This window comes from Aethalodelphis obliquidens, unplaced genomic scaffold, assembly GCF_003676395.1.
Source record: "Aethalodelphis obliquidens isolate GAN/ISIS:26980383/991018 unplaced genomic scaffold, ASM367639v1 scaffold2, whole genome shotgun sequence".
Lineage (NCBI taxonomy): Eukaryota > Metazoa > Chordata > Mammalia > Artiodactyla > Delphinidae > Aethalodelphis > Aethalodelphis obliquidens.
In genome coordinates this window covers 63,797,653-63,824,549 of record NW_020837946.1, presented here as the reverse complement: position 1 = coordinate 63,824,549, position 26,897 = coordinate 63,797,653, and the positions used below count along the sequence as shown (strand labels likewise).

General features: G+C 39.9%; 1 protein-coding gene across 1 annotated transcript; it reads left to right on the top strand.

Annotated features, from left to right (window-relative positions):
- Positions 1-20,651: 20,651 nt before the first annotated feature.
- Positions 20,652-22,660, top strand: B3GALT1 (beta-1,3-galactosyltransferase 1). Its single transcript, XM_027115159.1, has one exon. The coding sequence runs from the start codon at positions 20,878-20,880 to the stop codon at positions 21,856-21,858; it is 981 nt and encodes a 326-aa protein (XP_026970960.1). The 5' UTR covers positions 20,652-20,877; the 3' UTR covers positions 21,859-22,660.
- The last annotated feature ends 4,237 nt before the right edge of the window (positions 22,661-26,897 follow it).

The window sequence follows — 26,897 nt, the reverse complement described above, 5'->3', positions numbered from 1 at the left end:
AGGTAATAGCATGCAAAAGTGTTGATCCTGCTTGCTAAGTGGAAAAAAAGCATATTAAAATGTCCACACCGGGCTTCCCTGGTGGCGCAGTGGTTGAGAGTCCGCCTGCCGATGCAGGGGACGCGGGTTCGTGCCCCAGTCCGGGAAGATCCTACATGCCGCGGAGCGGCTGGGCCAGTGAGCCATGGCCGCTGAGCCTGCGCGTCCGGAGCCTGTGCTCCGCAACGGGAGAGGCCACAACAGTGAGAGGCCCGTGTACCGCAAAAAAAAAAAAAAGTCCACACAACATGTTCCTATATTTATAAATGAAAATATCTAAAATGCAAATAAAAGATCTACATCTACTTGTCAACAATGCTCATATCTGCTTGATAGGATTATGGGTGATTTTTATTTTCTTCTTTTTTTTTTTTGATCCTTTACATTTTCTGTCTTGAGTATGCATCCTTTGTGTACTACTAAAACAAAAGCTTTCTCCAAAGCAATAGGGCCTTAAAATACACTGTTAGAAAGAGAAAAGTTAAGAAAATTAAGAGTAATAAGGCACTAGGCTAACAAGAAGTTTTTAAAAATAGATACTCTAATAGGATTATGTTCACCCCATGAAGTAGCCAAAGGGCTGTGACCAGTCTGCCTTTTTTTAGACCTTTTTTTTTAAGAAACAAGAGATACTATAACAAAAAAGTGGTGATAGTCATTCATAATTCCAAAAGGGAAGTTATGGAGCATCTTAACTGTCCAATAGGCCACAGCATCCCAGACTGTGTTCCCAAGAAGCTCCTGGTAATAACAGAATTCAGTGAGCCATGTTATATCTGTGTATTGAGTTTCCCAAAGGAAAGGATCATAGTAAAGGCTCTGAGCCATCCTGCAGTGAGTAAATCTGAAGAATCTCATTTAACCCAGTGTTCCCACCCTTCAGCATCTCACAACTCAAAATAATAAGGATGCTGGAATCACTCTGCCTATAAGACAGCACTTTGAAAAACCTCCTCCTTCCTCTTAGAAGAATATGTTACTCCTATTGGGAATTTATATTTGCTTGTTAGCTCTCTGACCCAAGTGGAAAATAAATAATAATCTTGATTTCTGACAACTGCCACAGAAACCATGCCCTAGAGCTCCCCAGAGACCCAGAAGCATGAACACTTCTCTACTAGTTTTCTGGGACTGACCTATGCCCAGGGAACCACGGAGCCCATGATTGCTGTTGCATGTGCTTCATGCCTTGAAAACTTTCCAGTTATTAGAGGGCTATTCTTCACCCCATTCCTATTACCCAGGATGCAAATTGTCCTCTTGAATCTGGCAACATATGGTTTCTATAAAGAATTTGCAAGCATATTAAAATCAACCTAACAATAGCTCTGAAGATAATTTTTTGGAAGGGCAATTTTGGCAGTGAAATGTCAGCTCCAAACTTTTCAATGAATGTATTCTTATCAGTAGTTTGGATGTGACATGAGGTGAAGCATCTTGTTAGGGGATTTCATAGAAGAACACAGCACGGAAGCTGGTGCAAATAATGACTGTGGCTATGGTAACCCAAGGTGAAAAGCACTATTTGCATCACTTTATCACTCCTTAGAGATCCAGGTTACACATATTACCGCTGTAACTGGACAAGATGGATGTGATCACAAGTGACCCACCACAACAGCAAGCCAGATAATTTATTAAAAATCGGTTCAGAAAGACATTCAGGAAATAATAATTCAAGGATGTGACAGTTGACAACTCGTGAAAAACTTCGAAAAATATTCACCCAGAAAAGCTGCAAATTCTGTGTTTCCTGAATTTCTCTTCTTATTAATGCTGAGTTACTGTGTGTATGTGTGTTTTATTGTCACCTACGGAAACTTTATCTTTCATCCAGAAAATGTATTTTTAATCTAGAATCATTATAACTAAGTCACGAATTCAGGAATTAAATCAGAGGCAAAAATTTGCCTTGAATAGCATTGTGAAAAGGGCCCGGCATAGGAAAAGTTATACACCCAGACTACAAAAAGCACCTTCTGGCGTATCTTTCCAGCACATCACATAAATACTTGCTGTAGAATATGGCCCACTGATCTATGATATCTCAGCAAAGGGCTCTTGTTGATGCTACTGTTGGATGATGGATTGCTGTTTATGGCTATCTAGAAGCCATTTACTCAGCAATTATTTATTTATTAACTACAGTATTTCTCGCACTATGCTATTAGGCTTAGACATAGTGATAAAGATAGACATAATAATGAGAGTAATAAAATAGTGATAAAGCCAGATAAAATCTTTGCCCTTACAGAAGTTACAGTTTATCAAAGAGATGCAGTTAAAAAGTAGTTGAGGAGGGGCTTCTCTGGTGGCGCAGTGGTTGAGAGTCCGCCTGCTGATGCAGGGGACACGGGTTTGTGCCCCAGTCTGGGAGGATCCCACGTGCCGCGGAGCGGCTGGGCCCGTGGAGCCATGGCCGATGGGCCTGTGCGTCCGGAGCCTGTGCTCCGCAACGGGAGAGGCCACAACAGTGAGAGGCCCGCGTACCGCAAAAAAAAAAAAAAAAAAGCAGTTGAGGAAACTAGCCTATGGATTGAGGGGTTTTTCCATATGACATAAAGAAACAGTCAACCTAAAATACAATCAATGGTAAAGTTATGAAAGTATATTGAAGATGAAGAAATGATAAAAGGTATGGTGGAGAAGAAATATACTCATGAGCAAGGACTCCCTCTGCATTCTTAATTTTAACTACACTCTGTCATGAATCCAAGAATTTGCTATACTGGACAGCTCCCAATTCTCCAAATAAATCAAACAATTTAACACCTTTGTTTCTTTGCAGGTACTTTCATCTTATCATTGAATGTCTCTCCCCGACAACCAATTTTTCTCCTATTGAGATTTCATTTAAAAAATATTTTTAATCTAAGTCGTGTTGTCTCTTCCGTGAATTTAACCCAGTCATCCTCATCAATAATAAACTGTTTCAGTTATAGTGGCATAACTAATTATTTCTTATTTCTTCTAGATTATAGTTACTATGACTATAAGCTCCTTTAAAGTAGGGGATTTTCATTTCAGTTTGTATATTTAATGTAACATTTATAAATTTTAATCATGGGATTGTCAAATATAATGAATAAATACGTGCAAATAAAACTATAATGGTGACAAAAGATCTGTATGCAGAAAATTATAAGACACTGATGAAAGAAATTAAAGATGATACAAATAGATGGAGAGATATACCATGTTCTTGGATTGGAAGAATCAACATTGTGAAAATGACTCTACTACCGAAAGCAATCTATAGATTCAATGCAATCCCTATCAAACTACCACTGGCATTTTTCACAGAACTAGAACAAAAAATTTTGCAATTTGTATGGAAACACAAAAGACCCCAAATAGCCAAAGCAATCTTGAGAACGAAAGAAGGAACTGGAGGAATCAGGCTCCCAGACTTCAGACTATACTACAAAGCTACAGTTATCAAAACGGTATGGTACTGGCACAAAAACAGAAAGATAGATCAATGGAACAGGATAGAAAGCCCAGAGATAAACCCACGCACATATGGTCACCTTATCTTTGACAAAGGAGGCAGAAATGTACCGTGGAGAAAGGACAGCCTATTCAATAAGTGGTGCTGGGAAAACTGGACAGCTACATGTAAAAGTATGAAGTTAGATCACTCCCTAACACCATACACAAAAATAAGCTCAAAATGGATTAAAGACCTAAATGTAAGGCCAGAAACTATCAAACTCTTAGAGGAAAACATAGGCAGAACACTCTATGACATAAATCACAGCAAGATTCTTTCTGACCCACCTCCTAGAGTAATGGAAATAAAAACAAGAGTAAACAAATGGGACCTAATGAAACTTAAAAGCTTTTGCGCAGCAAAGGAAACCATAAAGAAGACCAAAAGACAACCCTCAGAATGGGAGAAAATATTTACAAATGAAGCAACTGACAAAGGATTGATCTCCAAAATTTATAAGCAGCTCATGCAGCTTAATAACAAAAAAACAAACAACCCAATCCAAAAATGGGCAGAAGACCTAAATAGACATTTCTCCAAAGAAGATATACAGAGTGCCAACAAACACATGAAAGAATGCTCAACATCACTAATCATGAGAGAAATGCAAATCAAAACTACAATGAGATATCATCTCACACCAGTCAGAATGGCTATCATCAAAAAATCTAGAAACAATAAATGCTGGAGAGGGTGTGGAGAAAAGGGAACCCTCTTACACTGTTGGTGGGAATGTAAATTGATACAGCCACTGTGGAGAACAGTATGGAGGTTCCTTAAAAAGCTACAAATAGAACTACCATATGACCCAGCAATCCCACTACTGGGCATATACCCTGAGAAAACCATAATTCAAAAAGAGTCATGTACCAAAATGTTCATTGCAGCTCTATTTACAATAGCCCAGAGATGGAAACAACCTAAGTGTCCATCATCGGATGAATGGATAAAGAAGATGTGGCACATATATACAATGGAATATTACTCAGCCATAAAAAGAGATGAAACTGAGCTATTTGTAATGAGGTGGATAGACCTAGAGTCTGTCATACAGAGTGAAGTAAGTCAGAAAGAGAGAGACAAATACCGTATGCTAACACATATATATGGAATTTTAAAAAAAAAAATGTCATGAAAAACCTAGGGGTGAAACAGGAATAAAGACACAGACTTACTAGAGAATGGACTTGAGGCTATGGGGAGGGGGAAGTGTAAACGGTGACAAAGCGATAAAGAGGCATGGACATATATACACTACCAAACGTAAGGTAGATAGCTAGTGGGAAGCAGCCGCATAGCACAGGGAGATCAGCTCGGTGCTTTGTGACCGCCTGGAGGGGTGGGATAGGGAGGGTGGGAGGGAGGGAGACGCAAGCGGGAAGAGATATGGGAATATATGTATATATATAACTGATTCATTTTGTTGTGAAGCTGAAACTAACATACCATTGTAAAGCAATTATACTCCAATAAAGATGTTAAAAAAAAAAAAAGGCATATAAAAAATTTAACATGAATTCATGATTAAAAACTCTCAGTAAACCAATAATACAAAGGAACTTGAACCAGTAAAGGAATTTGCATAAGACTTCATTTGTATCATACTTTATAATGAAATCCCCTAAGACTGGGAACAAGACAAGGATGTCCACTGTCACAATTTTTATTCAGCATAATGCTGGAAATTCTAGCCAGAGCAATAATTCAAGGAAAATAGTAAAAAGCATTCAGATTGAAAAGAAAGAAGTTAAATCATCGTTATTCAAGATAATCTGAACATCTATATAGAAAAATCTAAAGAATATACAAAGACTACCAGACTTAGTAAATGGATTTATCAAAATAAGATATAACGTAAATGTAAAAATTCAACTGTATTTCTATATACTTGCCACAAACAATTGAAAATTAAAATGTAAAAACAAATACCATTTTAATATCATAAAACATATGAATTACATAGAAATAAACTTAACAAAATATGTGCAAGACCTATATACTGAAGTCTATAAAAAACTGCTTAGGGAACTATAGAAGACTTAAGTAAAGGATATATGTATATATATATATATACATATACATATATATCATGTTCGTTGATCAGAAATCTAATATTACTAAGCTCTTAATGCTCCTCAACTTGATATATAGGTTTTGATGTAGACTTTAAAAACCGGCTTTTAAAATTTATACATAAATGTAGAGGATCTGGAATAGTCAAATGTGTGAAAAAGTAGAATAGAGTTGCAGGACTCTTACTACATGAATTCAGTAATCATTCTAAGGCTACAGTAATTCAGACTGTGTGGCACTGGTGTAAGGGTAGAAATAAAAAAAAAAAAAATTATTTTTTTATATAAAAATAAAAAAAAAAAAAACTATAATGGTCCTTTTGAGGACCAAAAAAAAGAACAGAGAATAAGTTGTCAGCATGTCTCCAGGCTCAAGAGTGGGTACATGTACGATGCCATGTATATTTATATAAGTAAAATTAACACATTACAAAGAACCAAATGAATTTTCAGCAATTTTTGAGAGTGTATTTTTGGAGTCCTGTTTTTAAATGAAGGCTGTGTGGTTTTCAGTGAATTCATCTTGGAGAAAGGGGCACAACAGTTCCCCGAAAGAAATAATCAGTTGTCATACAGGGTATTTTGCCCTAAGCAAGATCACAACAAATGGGCCAAGTGACATCTAGTCCAAAGACATATGCTATACATTCTTAGATAGCACGGAGAGAGAATAATAGAGTTTTCAAATATAATCCTTAATTCAAAAGGCTGCATCTCACATGGGCAATACTATGCAGCATTTTCCAAGGTGAGTATAGCAGGAACTTATTTATTTATTTTGTGGTGGTTGGTAGTTCTCTCCAGCAAAGCTTAAGTGGCCAGCAATTAATAATAACAAAAATTAAAATTTCTATGCCATTTTATTTTATTTTTTAAAACATCTTATTCAATTATTTATTTATTTATTTATTTATGGCTGCATTGGGTCTTCATTGCTGCGCGCGGGCTTTCTCTAGTTGTGGCGAGCAGGGGCTACTCTTCGTTGAGGTGAGCGGGCTTCTCATTGCGGTGGCTTCTCTTGTTGCAGAGCACGGGCTCTAGGGCACATGGGCTTCAGTAATTGTGGCACGCGGGCTCAGTAGTTGTGGCTCATGGGCTCTAGAGCGCAGGCTCAGTAGTTGTGGCTCATGGGCTTAGTTGCTCCGCGGCATGTGGGATCTTCCTGGACCAGGGATCGAACCTGTGTCCCCTGCATTGGCAGGCAGATTCTTAACCACTGCACCACCAGGGAAGCCCCTATGTGCCATTTTAAAGCTTACCATGTACCTCACAACCAGCCTAAAAAGTAGATTACCATCTCATCTTATCCTTAAAGAAGTAGAATGGTGTATGCTTGGGGTTCTTAGTTACAAACAATAGTATCCACTCTCCCAGGTTGAGAAAGGAACTTGTCAAAGGGTATTAGGTAGTTCATGGAATCTCTGGGATGGCAAGACCCAGGTTTGGTTACTAACCAGCCAGACAGCAGCGTCATGAACAATACAGCCTAAACAGTGCCTGACAATTATTTGGAGCTCTTTTAGAGGATGCCTCATTGCTTCCACTGCCTCTATTCACCCCTACGATGTTCACATTTGGAGGCTGGAAATTTCATCACAGCAGTTCCAGAAGAACCAGATACCTTTGGCACTCCATGTGCTCTCCAGTCAATCCAAATAACCAGAAAGCTGCTGCCACCTTCCGTTGCTCACTCCTGCATCTTTATCTTGCCCAGAGGCTTCTGATTGGTGGAAATTAGGTCATATGCCTTTATCCTAGTTGTAAAGGGACCTGGGAAATTTAGTCTGGACTTCAGCTTCTTTTACAACTGGCCTATTTCCTGGAAGAAAAGCTAAAGGGGGATTAGAATAGGAAATCAGTTAGCTAATCTACCGAATTTGCTGTAAGTGGAGAATTTACTTGATTACAGACACATAGCTAGTAAGTGACAGAGCCTCAGATGCCAAGTCTTACAGTCTCCACAAGATAAAAATGAGTGCTTCATTATGGCAGGGATGAGTAGTTCATCTGGCCTTCAGAGCTTAATTAAAATATCCCTTAAGAGCAACTGTTCCTTTTGACATAGAATTGCATGTGCTCCAAGCATCATTATTGGTTTGGTTTTCTACATATCTAAATATGGTGAAGGGAGTAGCCTTGTAAATGGGGATGAGTCCTTCATCCTTTCTCCAGTTCTCATTTAAAAATGATAACTACACATCTACGTTATGTAACTAAGGATCTCAGGGCCAGAAAGACCCTTAAAGCCACGGTAATATTTGCAGCAGCTGTGAGTCAGTTTTCCCTATTTCTCACATTACTCCATGGATAATTGTTTATTAAAGGAAATAAGAAACACACACTTTTAAAATCTGACTACCATGTAAAAAGTGAAATGCTGAATATACTGTGTGGACCCACACATTACAGTTTAACAGAACTTGGGTTTAAATCCAGGTTTAATCACTCACTAGCTATAAGATGCTGGTGGAGCAAGTTGCTTAATCTCTTTGGGTCTGTTTCCTCTTCTGTAAAATGGGAACAAGGATGCCTATTTCTTATAATTGTTAGCAAGATTTTATGTAAACTATAGAGAACATCACAGATGTGAGTAGAGGCAGGGAAAGCAATGGTGTGTCTTCTAAGTATGTAAACTGTATGAACAAATATTATTTGTTAAAGCACTTTATATAGTCCTAGCAAATAGTAAGCAATGATTAAATAGAAACTACTATTTAAAATATTATTTCAAAATAATTATGATTTAAAAAATCTTAATAATGGTGTGCCATGATAATCTACCCAGTCATGAAAATGGTTACAGTTTTGACTGAAGAAATATAATGTAGAATGGCAAGTGAGATTTTTTTCCAAGACTAGTTCCTTTCACAACTGACCTGTTTCCAATTATACTTAAAGACCTTTCCTAAATTCTACTTTTGCAAAACTTTAAAACTGTCTGATGGGTTTTCAAATTATATAATCAGGGAAAAGGAAAGCAAATAGCTTGAAATCTCTTAGAAAAGTCACCTGTACTATCTGTCTGTGACTTACTGAAAAATGACTGTTAAAATGCAGTCCTTAAACAAAAAATAGCCTCAGAATTTCATGGAAAGTCATCTCTAATGGGCCAAGTAAAAACACGCTCTGAATAGGACTTTACAACATTTTCACAGTTTCAGAAACAGCCTGACATCTCAAATATAATGAAAAGTAAAACCTCTCATATATGTAGGTGAACAGAAAGCACAGAATCATTTTTTACTTTCTGTTGTCATTAGTAAAACCTGCCCTATATGTCTGTTGAGTTTGTCTGTGATGCAGACTTCCCTGTTTAAGAAATTGGACTCGGACACGTGTTCTGAAATATATTGTCTACAAGGGGAAAAGAAAGCAAAAAGCAGGAGGAAGACAAATGTCTCCCTGCTTTGGTACAAGTTGACATTTATACCCTGTCTGAGAGAGAGAACAGGGTGCTGAAAATGGGAAGAGATGTAAAGTTTCTTGGTCTCTCTTCCATCTTTCCAGTGAACGCTGTTGGAAAGTTGACAGCGGAAGCCTTTTCTCAAAAGAATGAGCTCCCCGTGCTGATGAGACTGGAACGAGGGCCGAGTACTGGTTTGGAGAGTGTAAAGAGCAGGCAGAGGAGGGATGAAGAGAAGAGAACACAGAGGACCGTGAAAAAGATGAGCAGAGAAACGTGAGTAGGAAGGAATCCTGGGTAAGAGTTGAAAGAAGAGAGGGACCAAGTGTATCAAAAGCAGCTGAGAGCAGGGAGGGCATCACGTAGCATGCTGATAAATTGCAAGTTAAGTAGGTGAGGAAATGAAGAGAAGCAGGAAAGAGCACTCATTTAGAGGCTCCGGCTATGAAATGAAGGAGAAAAATACCATGCTAATCGAATGTGAGGCCAGGGTCAGGAGAAGGGTTTGTTGTTACTCCTGTCATTTTTCTAAGCAAGGGCAGATAAGCACTTCTAAAGACAAAAGAGGAGCCAGTGGGAATAGAGAGGCTGCAAACACCGAATCTAGAAGAGACCTTCACTGAGTGGGTTGAGAGTACATGGACCAGTGGCAGAATTTCTGATCAGTGAGGATGAATGCAATTTTTAAACCAAGAGAGATTTGGCGGGGGCGTGGCGTGGCGATGGCAGTACATTTCCAAAGAGACTTCATGGCAGAGCTACAACTAGAATCTTTTCCTGTCTACTGTCAATCCTGGGCTTTGTCCGGAAGACAAACTGTCTCAGTCTCTTTGATGATGAGACCTTACCCTACAATATTTAAAGGCACAGGAGTAAGAAGAAAGATTACAGGCAACAGTGGGGGATTAATGAAGTGGGGAGAGTAAATGGAGAAATGACACACAAGTGAGAACCGAACCCAAAGCCCATGGGAGAGATTGATATTGTAATCCCTGCCCGTGGAATCCAATCTAGAGGAGTCCAGTGTAGCCTCAAACAGATTCAAGAGCTATGTAAGGTTGATTGTGGTGAAGAGTTCAAGGCGGCATAGAATGAAAATTGGCAGGCTGGGTGTCTAACCATTGGAGAAATTAGAATCTTTAGCAAAAAGGAAGTTGTAAACAGAAGGGAATGTGTAGAAATAGAAATCCCAGGCACAGGGCTTCCCTGGTGGCGCAGTGGTTGAGAGTCCGCCTGCCGATGCAGGGGACATGGGTTCATGCCGCGGTCCAGGAGGATCCCACATGCCGCGGAGCGCCTGGGCCCGTGAGCCATGACCGCTGAGCCTGCGTGCCCAGAGCCTGTGCTCCGCAACAGGAGAGGCCACAACAGTGAGAGCCCCGCGTACTACAAAAAAAAACAAAAAAAAACACAAATCCCAGGCACAAAGTAGTGTCTGATGAGGATGAAGCTGAGCAAGTGTTTGGTCAACAACTTGTGGGGAGCAAGGCTGGGGAAGAACCAATGCAGTTGACTGAGAATGAGAATGAAACAAACAGCAGCATTTCCATCTGATGGACCAGTAGGTACTAATTTAAGAAAATTATGTACAAAACCAGAGATTTCAGAAACAAAAGGGCATGGTTAAAAAGCTACTCTGACAAACAAAACCATCATTGTCACCCAGGCATTCCTTCGGGTGCATTTCTAGAACAATTCATAAAGCCAATTCTAATGGTGAAAACTAGTAAGTCTCTTAGTTAAGTGTTGACATGGTGAGATACTTCGTAATAGTACATTTCTGATAGATTCTATTAAAAACCTTGACAATCCTACGAAGAAAAAAAATCATGAATCTTGTATTGGCTTTGTCTTAAGCATCTGTAAAAGAATCATGGTGTAGCCATTTCAGGCTGTCTTGGTGTACATAGAATGTTAATTATGGCTATGTAAATGCTACTCAAAGGCTATTTAAATCTGGTAGATTTTTTATATTCTTAAGTCCTATTTGAGAAGACGTAATTCTACATCACATTAGTGCTCATAATAATACGTATAATGACGTTTCCTCTAACTTGCATAAACCCCCCATTTTTTTGGCCAAAGTGCAAGACCTTTTTAATATAGACAATATAAAATGACCTTGAAATTTCTTATGAAAACATTCAACTGGAAATACTAAGCTTTTTGGAGCAACAGACAAGTAAGAACACTGCTTTTGTACTACATACTCAAGATGCATTGACTGATCATTGCTCAGGATACATTTTATAGGTGATCCTCTCAGGATTTGTCTTTATCATGTTTATATTAACCATGATAATACTTCTAATTCATGTCGCAGTGTTCCGCTTACAAATTACTTTCAAATAATTTTTGAAATTTGATCCTTACACTCACCCTGCAAAGTATGTCCAGATGTTACCATTCTCATTTGATAGATGAGGAAACAAGGCAGAGAGAGGCACTGAGTTCAGAACCAATGACTAAAATCAGGAAGTTGAATCCAGTTCTCCCAGTGCCATAAGATTGACTGCCTACAGAATAATTTCCATTGAGGGCATCTACATGAAATTACTTTTGGCTATTACGTATTCCAATTAAGTGATATTGTATAAAGGGGCGTTCAAATTAGAAAAGGGGGAAAAAAGAAAATAAAAATTGCAAATTCTCATCCCTATGTTATCAGTTGCTAAATGGTACTTACATCGTTCTTTGAAATTTGACCTAAAATAATATTATCTCTCTGTGGTGAGCTGTCTAAGAAATAGCTCTCCTTAGACTTTGTAAATTTCACACAGTAATACACTAACATCTTTCTGGTTTCTAAAAATAGCCATTTTTAATCAGTTTTCCCCCAAAATAATGGGCCAAGTGAAAACTCTTTTTGGTATCACATGGCTCATCATTTTTAAATTCTCCCAGCTGCTGTTTATATTAGCAGGATGTCTTTCCTCCCATGCTCTCCCAAATCTGTAATGAAACATCCTGGCATTTCCTTTCCCAGTAGAGAAGCCCTTATCCAAGGCCCGACCACATTACCAGGTTCCCAAGCTCCTATGATTGAACAAGTGATTGCTCTGCCCATCTTTAAAAACATGCCTCATATAAGGCAGTCAAGACACAATATCGGCCTTCCCTGGTGGCGCAGTGGTTGAGAGTCCGCCTGCCGATGCAGGGGACACGCGTTCGTGCCCCGGTCCAGGAAAAAGACACAATATCCGTCGCTGGAAAGGAAGCCAAGGATTTATTTAAAATAATGAGATATCCTCATTTTCATTTTTTCCTGAGAGGATTGTAGCAATGTTTAAAAATTCCCTGAATTCTAGAACTAGGGCAACACATTGATTTGAAGAAAGCTATAATCTTCCCTTCTAATTCGAAGTGCTCTTTTTCTGCAGTGAAATAGAATGTAGCTTTCAGAATAGCAGGAGCCCTAAGCCCATACAAAGGCATCCTCATCCCAACCACTCCTCTTTCAAGCTGGCCCCATTCTTCTGAATGCAGGGATTTATAAAGGCCTTTTCAAGAAATTTCAAGGTATACCGAACTGAAGAAAGAAAGGTTCAAATAATTTCTTCCAGATTTGAGAAGGAAATGACTTCAACTGCCAAGTCATGACGAATATTACCTTTTGCTTTCTGCCACTTCCTCGTTGCAAATGATCTGTTGGGTAAGTTCAATTATGGGGTCTCTTTGAAAGACTTCATAATTAAATTTTTTTAAAAAAACAGATTAGTTCTTTGTCTTTCTGAGGCAAAGGAGTCAGAACACTTAACTTCTACGAGCATTCAGGGATTTCGACTTCATGGGTATATGGTGCGTTCCATAGCCACAGAGGCCTTACTTCAAAGAAAGGCCAGCCCTCTGTGATTTGAAGAGATAATAAGTTAGCAAGCTGTATAATATAATGGTTTATGAAATTCTGCCTTCAAGGACCAGTGCTTTATTTCTTCCTTTCCTGTGCTTATTTAGAACATAATTACAAGAGCGAGAGGAAGGGAGCTAGTATGGCATCAGGATAACCATTCGCTAAATCAGTGCGGCTGACTAGACTCTCTGGCCTTCGGGGCTCGTTTATCAATTAGTTCTGCTGCAGCCTGAGTTCCTGGATTTCCCCACAGAATGAAGATTCTTTGATTTCACTGATTGACCAGCTCTGAGGAAAGCCATCTGAGATCAAAACATTTTTCAGAACGAATCTCTTTTACCCTACTCACTACCACGATGGGTTGTACAGCCAGCTTCTCATTCATTTCAGGAGCATTTCATAAGCACTAGTATTTAGTCCTTTCTCTCTCTCTCTCTTTCTGAATTTCTGTCTTCTTTTCATTCCTCTCTTTTAACTGGTTAAAAATGGGCTTATTTTTTTCAACTGGTTTATGTTTCTACACCATGGTTTTAAAGTTACTATGTGGATTTTAATGTTAAGACCATTTCTTTAGTGCCATGTGGTCTCTGAATATTCAAAATTGGCTCTAATAGAAATAGAATAATAGAAATGCTGGTAATTAGAGCTGACCAGGAGAAATGTCCTTATTCTCTAGAAACCAAGTCAGTATTTCAAGAACTGTTGGCCCCAACCTTTGGAAAATGGGCCACATCCCTGACATAGCTTTCTCAACTAATTAGTGTTTTTAAGGGGGGGCCCAAAGGAAAGAGAAGTGGCAGGAACAAAGGACTGCTTAAATAAAATAAATAAACTGTCCCATATTCTTCACATGATCTTAAAAAATAATCTGAACCAGCTTTTTTTTTTTTTTGCTGTACGTGGGCCTCTCACTGCTGTGGCCTCTCCCGTTGTGGAGCACAGGCTCCGGACGCGCAGGCTCAGCGGCCATGGCTCACAGGCCCAGCCGCTCCGCGGCATGCGGGATCTTCCCAGACCGGGGCACGAACCCGCGTCCCCTGCATCGGCAGGCGGACCCCCAACCACTGCGCCACCAGGGAAGCCCTGAACTAGCTTTTTTTAATGTAAGAGCAAACCAAACTTTGTGTCCCGTTTCACACTTGTGTCTCATCCTCCTTTGAATGCTAGTTACAAATTGTTCATCCTTTCAAAGTTAATTTACCAAAACCCAAGGATTTACCTGTTTAAATCAAGAAAATAAAATGTGTGGAGGAGTGAAGTCTTGTCAAGCAAAGTATTTCATTTTGTTGCTACCCAGGAAAGTAGTTGATACAGGTGGAATTATGTCTCTCCGAAAAGATACACTGAAGTCCCGGCCCCAGTACCTCAGAATTTCTGTGACCTTATTTGGAAGCAGCGTTTTTAAATGAGGTCATTGGAGTGAGCCCTAATCTAATATGACTGGTGTCCTTATAAAAAAGGGGAAATTTCGACACAGAGACACATACAGGGAGAACGCCAAGGAAAGATGAAGGCAGAGATCTGGGTGATGTATCTACAACCCTCAGAAGCTAGGAGAGAGTCATGGGACAGATTTCTCCCTCAGAGTCCTCAGAAGAAGCCAACCCTGCCAACATCTGTTCAGACATCCAGCCTTTAGGACTGTAAAGCAATGCATTTATGTCATTTAAGCTTCCGCTCTGTGCTACTTTGTCATGGCAGCCGTAGCAAACTAAGACAGTAGATAACCTACCTATCTAGAAGCTGAGGGCATTTGCAGGAGTGGGCGGAATGGCCACAGCCGAGAAACATGAAGCCAAGAAAATCCAAAACACGAGGGAGGGGCAGAGGTCAAAAACCAGAAAGATGCTCCTAAGGAAGCATTAATTCCAAAGATCCAAGCTGAGAAACATAAACTTAGTGAAAGGCTCAAGGACTGAACCAGAACTAGCAAGACCTTCTATTCTCAGATCCAGTGTCACCCCCTCAGAGAGACCAATTTACCTAAAGTAGCCCCTCCCCGTTCCACCTCTGTTCAGTCTCCATTCCATTGCTTCACTTTATTTACATCCCGGCACTTATCTCTACGTGAACGTATTTTTGCATTCATTTATCATGTGTTTAATTTCTGCCTCCCTCTCCTAGAAAGTAAGCTCCCCATCCATCTTAACCAGCTTGTAGAACAGTGCCTGGCATCAACAGGTGTTCAGTGCATCTCTGATGAACCAATGAAGAGGCTATTATATTCCTTGAGACACCAGAGTGGAAACAGGCCGTTTGCTGGGGCCCCTGCAGCCTTGCCCGCGGGTGTAGGGCAGCTGATATAATTGTCAAGCCAACTCAGTGGTAACCGAGGCTTAGGAAATCAGAGTTGACTTGTGCCTGCTTGAACTATGATGGAGAAGGACATGAACTTGGCACCCAGACTAGGCACAGGTCACCCAAGGGACACTACCCACTTGCTCTTGGGACTGACCTCTGGCTATACAACAGAACTTTGATTCAGGGGCTTTTTAAAAAAATAAATTACTCAAAATAAGACTATCCAGGATGCGATTTCTAGGAGAAACATGTGCTTCTCAAATTGAAAATTCTGCCCCATTAACTTTCTGAAAGGTGAAGGTGCATGGTTACCGAAGGTGTTCTGTGAATGAGGTAATCTGCAATACAGTAAGGCCCCCGGGTGGAGGGGGTGGGTGGAATCTTTTAAATATTCTAGTTGAATGTTTCTTTCTTTTTTTTTTTTAACATCTTTATTGGGGTATAATTGCTTTACAATGGTGTGTTAGTTTCTGCTTTATAACAAAGTGAATCAGTTATACATATACATATGTTCCCACATCTCTTCCCTCTTGTGTCTCCCTCCCTCCCACCCTCCCTATCCCACCCCTCTAGGTGATCACAGAGCACTGAGCTGATCTCCCTGTGCTATGTGGCTGCTTCCCACTAGCTATCTATTCTACGTTTGGTAGTGTATATATGTCCATGCCACTCTCTCACTTTGTCCCAGCTTACCCTTCCCCCTCCCCATATCCTCAAGTCCATTCTCTAGTAGGTCTGTGTCTTTATTCCCATCTTACCCCTAGGTTCTTCATGACCTTTTTTTTTTTCTTAGATTCCATATATATGTGTTAGCATACGGTATTTGTTTTTCTCTTTCTGACTTACTTCACTCTGTATGACAGTCTCTAGCTCCATCCACCTCACTACAAATATCTCAATTTCGTTTCTTTTTATGGCTGAGTAATATTCCATTGTATATATGTGCCACATCTTTATCCATTCATCCGATGATGGACACTTAGGTTGCTTCCATGTCCTGGCTATTGTAAATAGAGCTGCAATGAACATTTTGGTACATGACTCTTTTTGAATTATGGTTTGCTCAGGGTATACGCCCAGTAGTGGGATTGCTGGGTCATATGGTAGTTCTATTTTCAGTTTTTTAAGGAACCTCCATACTGTTCTCCATAGTGGCTGTATCAATTTATGTTCCCACCAACAGTGCAAGAGTGTGGAGGGATTTGTCTTTAATGGATGACAAGTTAATGTGTCATCAGCGTCTGCAGTTGTGGTAGGGCTGCTAAAAGGAATAACAAATGTTTTGTGTTTCGCTTTCTACTTTACTGATACATTAACGTGTCTGTTAAACAGGGTTTTTTGTTTCAATCTTGTAAAACTAAACGAACCCTCTGGAGAATTCTGCTGTGTGACACTCAGCTTCTTCCCCAGAACTTTTCAGCTGATGAATTTTCTTAGATTTTCGGTGCACCTTTGTCTTTGAGTTTTCCAGGAAGAAGATAGAATTCTCTAGCAAGAAAATCTGTACAGTGTAGTCACTAACCCAAAAAACTGACAGCAAGCCTATGTAACTAGAAGGATTGATCAATGTATGTGCCTGGATCCCAAATCATGAACTGATGGACTGACAGAATCCCCTCGCCACATTAGAACTTGCTCTTTGTATCCTAATATCATCTATCTGTATTACACTCTTTCCCCGGAAACTCAGACAATTAATACCTTTAACGTATTTGGAAGTAAAGCAGATGTTACTTTTGCCCTTATTTTATACCGAAGGCTGCTAAGGCACAGAAAGCCACACAGCAAGTTACTCAAGGAGTAAAACAAGGACATCTGACCCATTACCATCTACTTAATCCAACATATATGAAATTACTCATTAGCATTAAATGCACCAAGCTGCTCTCTCCTGTCTTGACTTATGTTACTGTTTCTGGTCCAGAGGTCTATTTTTGTGCTTGTCTGGCCACCTGAGAAGTTTGTTTGGTTGTGAGCAAAAAGGACGTTTCTGAGCACCCCGTGCTGTGGGTCCACATTATCCTTGGCCGCTCTTCAGATTCTGTCTGGTTCCTGTTCCCATTTCAAATCCTCTCTTTTATTGGTGACCAAGATGTAACACTGTGCCTACTTTTGTTCTCGTCTGAAAAATAAGTCAATAGAGAGAGTGATTCTTTCAGTGTGTGACTGTGTGTGTGTGTGTGTGTGTGTGTGTGTGTGTGTGTGTGTGTGTGTTTTGCAGGACGTCAGAGAAAGGGAACTGCAGTGTTTCTGAACCATTTCAATTTCTAAAGCTCTCCCCACCCCCAGCATCTTCAGGCTTTAATGTGCTCTTTGCAAATCATCATTTTTTGATGACCAAGGATCCCTTCAGAATTGGTGTAGTGGGGTGGGTAGCAAACCAAAAACTAGAAAAAAATTCAAGCAATGGACACACATCTAAGAAAATCAACCTATGGATCCTGGGAGACTAGCAGCCTGAGATAATCCCTTCCAGCCTGGGCTTTCTCATGCAAGATTTTGCCTGTTGTCCTAACAGGCCTTAGGAAACTTGGGATGATTACTTACCTGGTCACTCACCTGCTGTGTGATCTTGAACAAGCTACTTATTATCTCTAAGTTTCCATTCTCTCATCTGTAAAATGGAGAAAATATCTCCCTTGTAAAACCGTGAGGAACGAAACTCTGTAAAATCCATGGCGTTGAATACAGCGCATAGCACAGTGCCTGGTGCACTATACACATTTTTAAATGAGACCTACAGTAACAATGGTAAGAAGTATCATGTTTGTTAGCTGTCTAGGGAAGAATGCTCATTCTTCTGTGAAAAGGGTTTGTAAATACATATACTTGATTCGTGCTCTCACCTATTCCTCTCATAGTTCTCCCTCTTTTAGCTCTTTTTAAATTGCCCAGCTGCCTGTGTTTATGGAGTCCCTTCTCCTGGAAAACCATACAGAAAGTTATCAGATAAAACAAATTTTTGCTTATTCTTCTGGGGCACAGAGCTATGGGAGATAGATATCCTTAATATGGAAAAATGAACTGCTATTGAAAATCAGTGGACAGGATTTGGGGAAGGTAAAATCCTCCCTTACGCCCTTTAGTTTGCAAAGATGGGTAACCAGCTCCTCGGCTAAGAATAGTTTCTGAGCACCACTCACCATCTGCCCCCTACCTGTCTCCACAGCCACCACCCCATCGCCCTGTCTTCTTCCCTTACTCTACAGCCCTGGCACACACTAGGCTCTCTCATGTTATGCCTTTGCATATGCTGGTCCCTCTGCCTGGAATGCCCGACCCTCATCCCGATAATTCCTAGATGTCCTTGAAGATTCAGCTTAGATAACTTCTATGAACTTTCCATGGCATTGTCCCCAAGGCAACCTCATTGTTAGACTCTGGGAGCGGATGGAGCGTGGGACTCACACTGCAATTTAGGAGAATGGTCCCTTTGGAGAAGCACTCTGCACAGTCTGCAGGACCATCCCTAGTTCTCCCATGCCCTGTCCACCAGCCCACCTCTCCTATGTACTCCATTAGCCTTATGATGAAAATGTTTATCCCACTGTTTTAATCATTCGCTTGACGTCTTTCCTCCTAGACTGTGAGTTTCTTGAGGAGGCGTGTGCGTTCTGTTTCTGTTTTTCCAATACGTTGCAGCACGCCCTTAACCCCCGATTGATAGCCTGATTAGTGGCTCCAGAAGAGAACTTGGTAGAAGCCCCTTCCAGGTGCTGCTTTTGGGGAGCCCCCTCACGGTTCAGTGATGGGTGGCTCGCAGTCTAGTAGGAAAGTGTGAGAGGTGACAAGGGCTATATGATGATAAAGGTAGGCTCATAAGAATCAGATCCTAGGCTAGGACAATGGTGGAGAAAGTTTGGTTTCTAGTACCATCTTGAGACTCACTCACGTCCCTTTGGCCTTCAAATGGAGTCGATGTCTGTGTATCCCAAGGTGAGAAACCCTTTTCTAAACTCTCTGTTGCTGATTTCTCACACTTCCTTTGGCTTACTGCTTAAAGTTTCAAAGCTTGCTGCACAGCACATCCTTTTTATCTTTAGAGCAGAAATTCCCTCCAGAAGGCCAAGGATACTGGAGCCTATATTTAGAGAGTACTTAATATGGGTCAGATGAAGGCCTGACTATGCCTAGAGTCATGCTGCTTGAAGCCATTCTAATATTCATTTAGTTAGAACCGTAACTGCGCTGAGTTATGGCTGGTCTCCTACGGATCATATATTCACAGTCAGTGCTTGGCTTAGACAAGAAGATGTGTATTACCTCTGCTGTTGCCCATCATGTCTTTTCATTTCATTATGACTATTGTGCTTGGAAACATGATTTTCAATCTGTAATCCCAGTTAAATTCTTTCAACACAGTGTATACATTTAAGTGCCTAGTTTTCTTTAAAGCAGACTTTGGTGAAACTGATATCCATTATCTGCTATCTGTGTCCTCCAAGACACATTTTGCACATTTTGATCTAAGAAGGAAGAGATAATTTTTTACATGAATGGTTGTCGTAACCTGGCATATATTTTTGACTGACACGATAGCAGCAGAAGTTCTAGAAAGGATTACGGTTCTGAAGGACAACTTTTTAATTTGAACATCAGTTAAAGTGCTCTGTCACATCTCCGTTGAATTTGTGGCCCCCAACCTCAATGGTCTCCCTTATTATACTCCTGCCATGTTTACAGGCAAGTGTAACTAAGTAAAAAGAATTAAAAGAGGACAGTATAATTTCACCAAAGGAACATAAGGGTGAATTGCTGAAAACCACAAAAAGCGATACCATTTAGATCAGCTCCAAAATGAATGCTGCCCACTCTCTGAAGGACAGCAGGGCCATGGTCTCCATGCATGAGGGGTAAGGATATTCTCCATACGAAGCATTACAGAAAACTGAGAATGAGGAACTAACATTTGTGAGAGCCAAAATAAGGAAAAAAGTGAGAAAATTTGGGAATTACTTCTAAGTCAAAGCCAAGGAAGACAATTTCAGCAAAGATTTTCCAGTGGTGATCGACACATTTTCAAGAACGGGGCTAGAGAAAACGAGGAGATGTTGAGAACTGATGACTTCATCAGAATCAAGCAAACCAAAACTTAGACTTGAGAAAAATGGAAGATATGAGGCCATGGGTGACATTTTCCTGGTTGAAAGAAGACTTCAGCATCAGAAAGTATTGATATTTAACTTCAAAGAAGGCCTCTTGTGAAGAGGGGGAATCTTTTTTAAAATTACGAATATTCAGTTTCCTTCATGGTTCATCTATAGTTTATAATGTATTTGCTAATACCATGGAGCTATGAATATCTGTAAACAACTCCTATCAAGGGAAGAAAGGTAGAATGCTTGTGTCAGGGAGTTGTCAATACTGATGGAAATGAATGCCTGTGTTTATTTTAATCAGCATGGGTAATCCTTATACCCTTATTATGTTTATTTGAGGATGTGAAATGACTAAGTAAATCTGAATGACAACTGTACTTTGATTTTGCAGAGTTAAGAGGAAGATTTATGAGACATGGACCCTTGTATCAGATTTGGAGAAAAGTAGAGTGAATACAGAGGTGCCAGACGGCCACTGAGACCCATGGACAGTCCTGTACTCACGCTTCTCTGTCGAACTTTAAGATTTACTAGTAATATGCCACCTTTGCCAAATGAAAAGAAACTAATGCCGAGAAGGCATACTCTTCAATATTGGGAATAGACGTGCTCTCAAGACAATGGCTTCAAAGGTCTCCTGTTTATACGTTTTGACAGTCGTGTGCTGGGCCAGCGCTCTCTGGTACTTGAGTGTCACTCGCCCTACTTCTTCCTACACTGGCTCCAAGCCATTCAGCCATCTAACAGTTGCCAGGAAAAACTTCACCTTTGGCAACATAAGAACTCGACCTATAAACCCCCATTCTTTTGAATTTCTTATAAATGAGCCCAACAAGTGTGAGAAAAACATTCCTTTCCTCGTTATCCTCATCAGCACCACCCATAAAGAATTCGATGCCCGGCAGGCGATCCGAGAGACCTGGGGGGATGAGAACAACTTTAAAGGGATCAAGATAGCCACTCTCTTCCTCCTGGGCAAGAACGCTGATCCCGTTCTCAATCAGATGGTGGAGCAAGAAAGCCAGATCTTTCACGACATTATCGTGGAGGACTTCATTGATTCCTACCATAACCTTACCCTCAAAACCTTAATGGGGATGAGGTGGGTGGCCACTTTTTGTTCAAAAGCCAAGTACGTCATGAAAACAGACAGCGACATTTTTGTCAACATGGACAACCTTATTTATAAACTACTAAAACCGTCCACCAAGCCAAGAAGAAGGTATTTTACTGGCTATGTCATCAACGGAGGGCCAATCCGAGACGTCCGCAGTAAGTGGTATATGCCTAGGGATTTGTACCCTGACAGTAACTACCCACCCTTCTGCTCGGGGACCGGCTATATCTTTTCAGCTGATGTGGCTGAACTCATTTACAAGACCTCCCTCCACACCAGGCTGCTTCACCTGGAAGATGTATATGTGGGACTGTGTCTTCGAAAGCTGGGCATCCATCCTTTCCAGAACAGTGGCTTCAATCACTGGAAAATGGCCTACAGTTTGTGTAGGTATCGCCGAGTTATCACCGTGCATCAGATCTCTCCAGAAGAAATGCACAGAATCTGGAATGACATGTCAAGCAAGAAACATCTCAGATGTTAGGATTTTTACCAATGTAAATACGTTTCTTTTCTTTTTTAAGAAATGAGGCCTAGGGTGTAGGTATTTTACAGGTGTCACCAGAGGAAATGAACTGGTGAAGGGGTTTTGTAAAAAGTGTTTTTCTTCCCACTCCTAGTTCCTTTCTTGGATTGCCAATTTACGCGTGTTAAGCTCTGCTCATAGAAATAATACATGCGTTAAAAGCACCAGATTTCATTCTCAGGTCCTGAAGTATTGCATTTATCTCAAAAAGCAACTTCCTAACAACTGCTAGGATTTACATACTGTGCATCTGAGATAAAAATCTGGTTCTGGGAAACTAGAACTCACGGTAATGTCTTCATATCCTCTCCGCAAAAGTAAATAAGTAAATAACACTTTTTCAAAAACAATTCAGAAATAATGCACAGTCAGGGAGACACACTGGATGTGATTATTAATATTGTGTGTGCTGTTACATTGAATTTCTACATATATTGCCATGTAATGTGTACAGTATTTGCAGTTCCACTAAGAAATGAACTTAGGACTGGCAGGGAGGCTGCAGTTAAATAAATGGGAATTTAAACTTGAGAATTAAATATTCTGTATGTTTGGAAGACAACTCTGCTTGCTCATCCAAGGATTAAACCTGGTCAGCGGGTAGAATGTATATAAAATGCTACGTAACAAAATAAACTGGAGAATTTTTTTTTCCTGCTCTTTCAGAACAAACATTACCTCCAAGGAGATTTTGCCAAATGTAATCTCACCTGCTTCCCTCCATACAGTGTCACTAAATACACTTCACACTTTCTGGCTCAGGCAGATACATGTATAGAAATAAGTTGGTAGGAGGCCAGAAGGACAGTATATCACATGGAGAAAAATATAAATTTATGTGTGCGTTACAATTAACAAAAGCTTGGCACTAGTGTCAGATGCCCCTTCCGTACCTTTGCAAAGCACATGAGAAACTATTTGAACAGGGAGCAATGTTACTGAAGGATTTAGCCCTGCTGTTGATAGATGTAATCTCTCTCACATCTGAAACATCCAAGTACCTCTAACAGCAATGCTGTTTGGGGGTGTTCTGCAAGCTCTGTTATTGAGGTTTATAGGAAGGAAGGGTGGGGAAGCTTGGGTTCAGGTTCTATTGCTGCCATCGTGTGGGTCACTTAAGCAGGCATCCTCACTTTGCTGTGCTTCCGTTTGCTCATTTATAAAACGGCTGGAAAAAACACCTACCTCGCAGGTGCTGTGAGAGAAAATCACATTTGCTAAGTATTTTGGGATCCTTGGTTTAAAAGGTGCTACATAATGCAGTGTATCATGCATTATGCTAAATGCTAAAATAATTACATAATTACAATGATGGTCATCACTAGTAACATCATCTTAACAAAATATCTGTCAAAATACAGATCAGATATGAACTATCAGTGCACCTGATTCTTCTAAGATTTTGACTTTTCCTTCAATATGTTAGGTGTTTGGAGAAGTTTCCATTTCTCTGTCATTTCTTCAGGTTTCAATGAATAAGTTACTACTTCAGTGAATTGCCTTGATATCCCAGGCTGCTGAAAGGGAAGGCAGCTGCCTTTCTTTGGGGAGGAGCCTCTGGCTGGGGGTATATTACAGTCATTGAAGCACACGCTTTGCAAAATGTATCACATCAACTTAGATCTCAGGAAACATTTGATCTGAATTCTCAGTAAGAACTTTGAGGCCTGGTAGAGCTAGTCCACCTCTGGCAGAAGAAGAATAGACACTCAGCAAACCCACACATTGCACACTTCTACCATTCATTAGAAAACTTCTGTTTTCACTCAGAGAAAGCTCCCCAACTCAAAGAGTGTACCTTTTTTTTTTTAACCTGACCTTTGCAAGCCCCCCTAGGAGTTGATAGCAAACAAGTAGATGAAATGTACGAATGGAAGTCATGGCTTATATCTTGAAAACACCGGATCTCTTATCTCCAGCCCAAGAGAACCCAATAGCAGATAGGCCTTTCCTTCCCTTAATACGTCGTCATCTCAAGTCAGCAGGACTGCTGAGTTAAATTAGAAAATAGCATTAGGTATCCTGGAGAAAGATGGATCAGCATAAGGTGAGCCACCCTCCAACCCCCAACTCTCAACTGCTGTGCATTCCAATCGCTGGAGAAGTCTCATGACTTTGAACTTGGTTTGCCTGTCAATCATGTAGTCGAGTCAAGGCTCAGTGTCATACCAACATCTTGCGTCTACCTTATGCTCAGTCGAGCCACTTTCGGTGTCAAGGAATTGCACAGTATAAACATCATATGTGTACATCTGCGAGTCGTTTTATATGTCTGTGTGTGAGTAAATTATGAATAGAGCCCTCATCTTTAAAAGGGGCAAAAATCAGAGAATCATGTCTTACAGAACTATTTCCTAACTTTTTTATGCTAGATAGTACCCATGTGACAAACATATAAATATTCATCAAAGACCATATGTATATATTTTTCAAGGCATTTTTTTTCTTCTCCCCAGCTGTACGTATTGCTAGAAGCGGCTTGCTATGTACATTTTCTTCTGCATGGAGCTTGGTGAGGCAAGGCCACTTGTCCGGTGTTTCAATAGCCTAAAGCATGTTTGCCCTTTGTTTTTTGAATGTTCCAAAAACGTTTAAGTCAAGCGATGAGGAAAAAGCTCTAATTTTCTACTTTTGTTAATTTCATGACACTGGCCAAATAGTGATTTGTTAAGCCATTTTTTAATTGATTATCAGTTCTTTGACATAAAATAGTGTTTCGGATAGCATTTTACCAGGAGTCATTCAGACAATTTTTACAAAAACCTGCTGACTGTCCCTCTGCCTGTTTTGTTCATTATGCCTTGGATAACAAAAGGTATCAATACTTCGTGTCTGTACTCTTAAATTTTCATTTAAAGTTTTATTTTGGGGGAAAAAAAAAAGCTTTTTATCTTTGGTGACTAGTTTGCGTGGCTTTGTGTCTCTTGTATTGGAGCAAATGCCAGTTTCAATATATATTATTGTATTTTTATTGTATTTTTAAATAACCAGAATTAAAAAATGAAGGTCATTTTCAATTTGGAATAAATTCAGAAGAACAAAACCCCTTTGTGTGATATGATATGGGGAAAAGAAACTCTTTACAGAGAAGCTAAGGAAGGAGTTTTTTCAATCAAAGCTCTTCTATCAAAAGACAATGGAATATTTACATAAAGCATCTGGGATTCATTTTCTACCTTTCCTAATATGTGGGTTTAGGGGGGATTGATTATGTCATTTCTTCTGTAAAGGTGAAGATAGTTTTTATAAGCAACAGAGTAACTTGTGAATGAAAGAAGTAATTTACTAGAAACGCTTGATGATAATTGAAATTTAGGCATATTGTTATATATGAATGATTGTATTTATGTATTTATTTGTCAAAATTGTACATACTATTTCATCCACCGTACTTGTCTGTAAAAGTGCACTCTCCAGGTTTGTAGTACTACTTAGGGTTACATGGGTTGCCAGTCAAGCTGCTAACCAGAATACTATTTTTTGTATCAATGTTATAAAACTGAAAAATGACAAATAGATGCTGAAAATGTCTTTACATTCAGTTTCTTCACCTTCCTCGTGAAGTGTAAACTGTTGATTGAAAGCACGATGCTAATGTATAAGCCCATCTGTCATGAGGAAGATTATGGTTCCCTAAAGCTGATTTTTTAAACCACTGGGACAAATAAACAGAAGGAGAACATATTTTCCACTTGGCTCTTTTCTGAAAGGATCTCTTTGGTGAGATGTGATTACTGAAATTAGCTGATGCTCTGTCGTATTATTAACCTTCCCCATAACCTCAGTATAGGTGACAGTTCAAACCATTTGGAGCTCATCCGCAAGAGCCCAGGGCCACTTAACAGTCAACTCAGAGATGACATGGTTTAGTAGACTATGGGCTACTCCAGGATTTAGGAAACTATTATCTCCCTTGCCCTTTGGCGGCCTCATGAAAGTCTCTGTGTTGAATTTTATGGGTGAACATGCCAAGAAATTCCAATCCAGAGAGCATTATACTGATAATGTATGGTGAACTAGGATATGTCAAATCTAAGGCAAAAGTGTCATTCTTATGTTTCACCCACATGTATCCTTTGGAATACTTCATACTCTTTTAAAAGTTTGATGGGACTGGAAAAGTGCTATTCAGGCATTCTTTACAGCTGACAAGTAGATGCTGATTGCTGATGCCTCACTTTGCAAGCAAGAGACTAATAGCTCTTTAAGAGACAAAAGTTCCTTTCATTATCAATCTGATCTAGCTAAATAGGTCTTCACTTTTTAATGGATATTAAACTTTGGATCTACTAACCCTGTACCTCGGAGTTCAAAAGGTGAAGTCCATCAGGTAAGCTGAAACGTGAGTAGAACGATGAAAACATGAAATAGATTTGTATTCAATGTGACTTTTTAAAAGGACCGACATCAAGAGCAGTGTTCTAAAAGTATGGTCTCAGACGGGGAACATCAGTGTCAAGTGGGAATTTATTAGAAACGCAAATTCTTAGGCTCCACCAGAAACTTGGGGGTGTGGCTCAGCGTTCTATTTTAACAAGCCCTTTACGTGATTTTCTTGCCCCTTAAAGTTGAGAACACTGATCAGGAGCAGGGGTTGGCAAACCACACTCTGAACCACATCTTTCTAAGAATGGATTCACAATGAACATTTGCAATGACTTAAAGATAGGAGACACTAACGTTTAATTCCGACTAAGCAAAATATTATCCCAACAGGAAGAATTCTGCTTTTCTCATTAGTAGATGTGTATTGCAAAAAACAAAATTGTACTTAATTATTATTTTATTATATTTTGAACCCATCGATACAGAAACTGCCAACATTTGTACTTTCCTGTATCTTCAACTTTGCCTGTTGGCCTGCAAGCTTAAAATATTTATTATCTGGTCCTTTACAGGAAAAGTTTGCCAACCGCTGATTTAGAGAAACAGGAAAACATCTGAAGAAGCTGCTACATATGAAATTCCTCCACTTGTCAATGAAAAGTCACATCAGT

What these genes read in the sequence shown, in the direction of transcription:
- B3GALT1 (XM_027115159.1), top strand. Translation starts at nt 20,878, where the DNA reads ATGGCTTCAAAGGTCTCCTGTTTATACGTTTTGACAGTCGTGTGCTGG.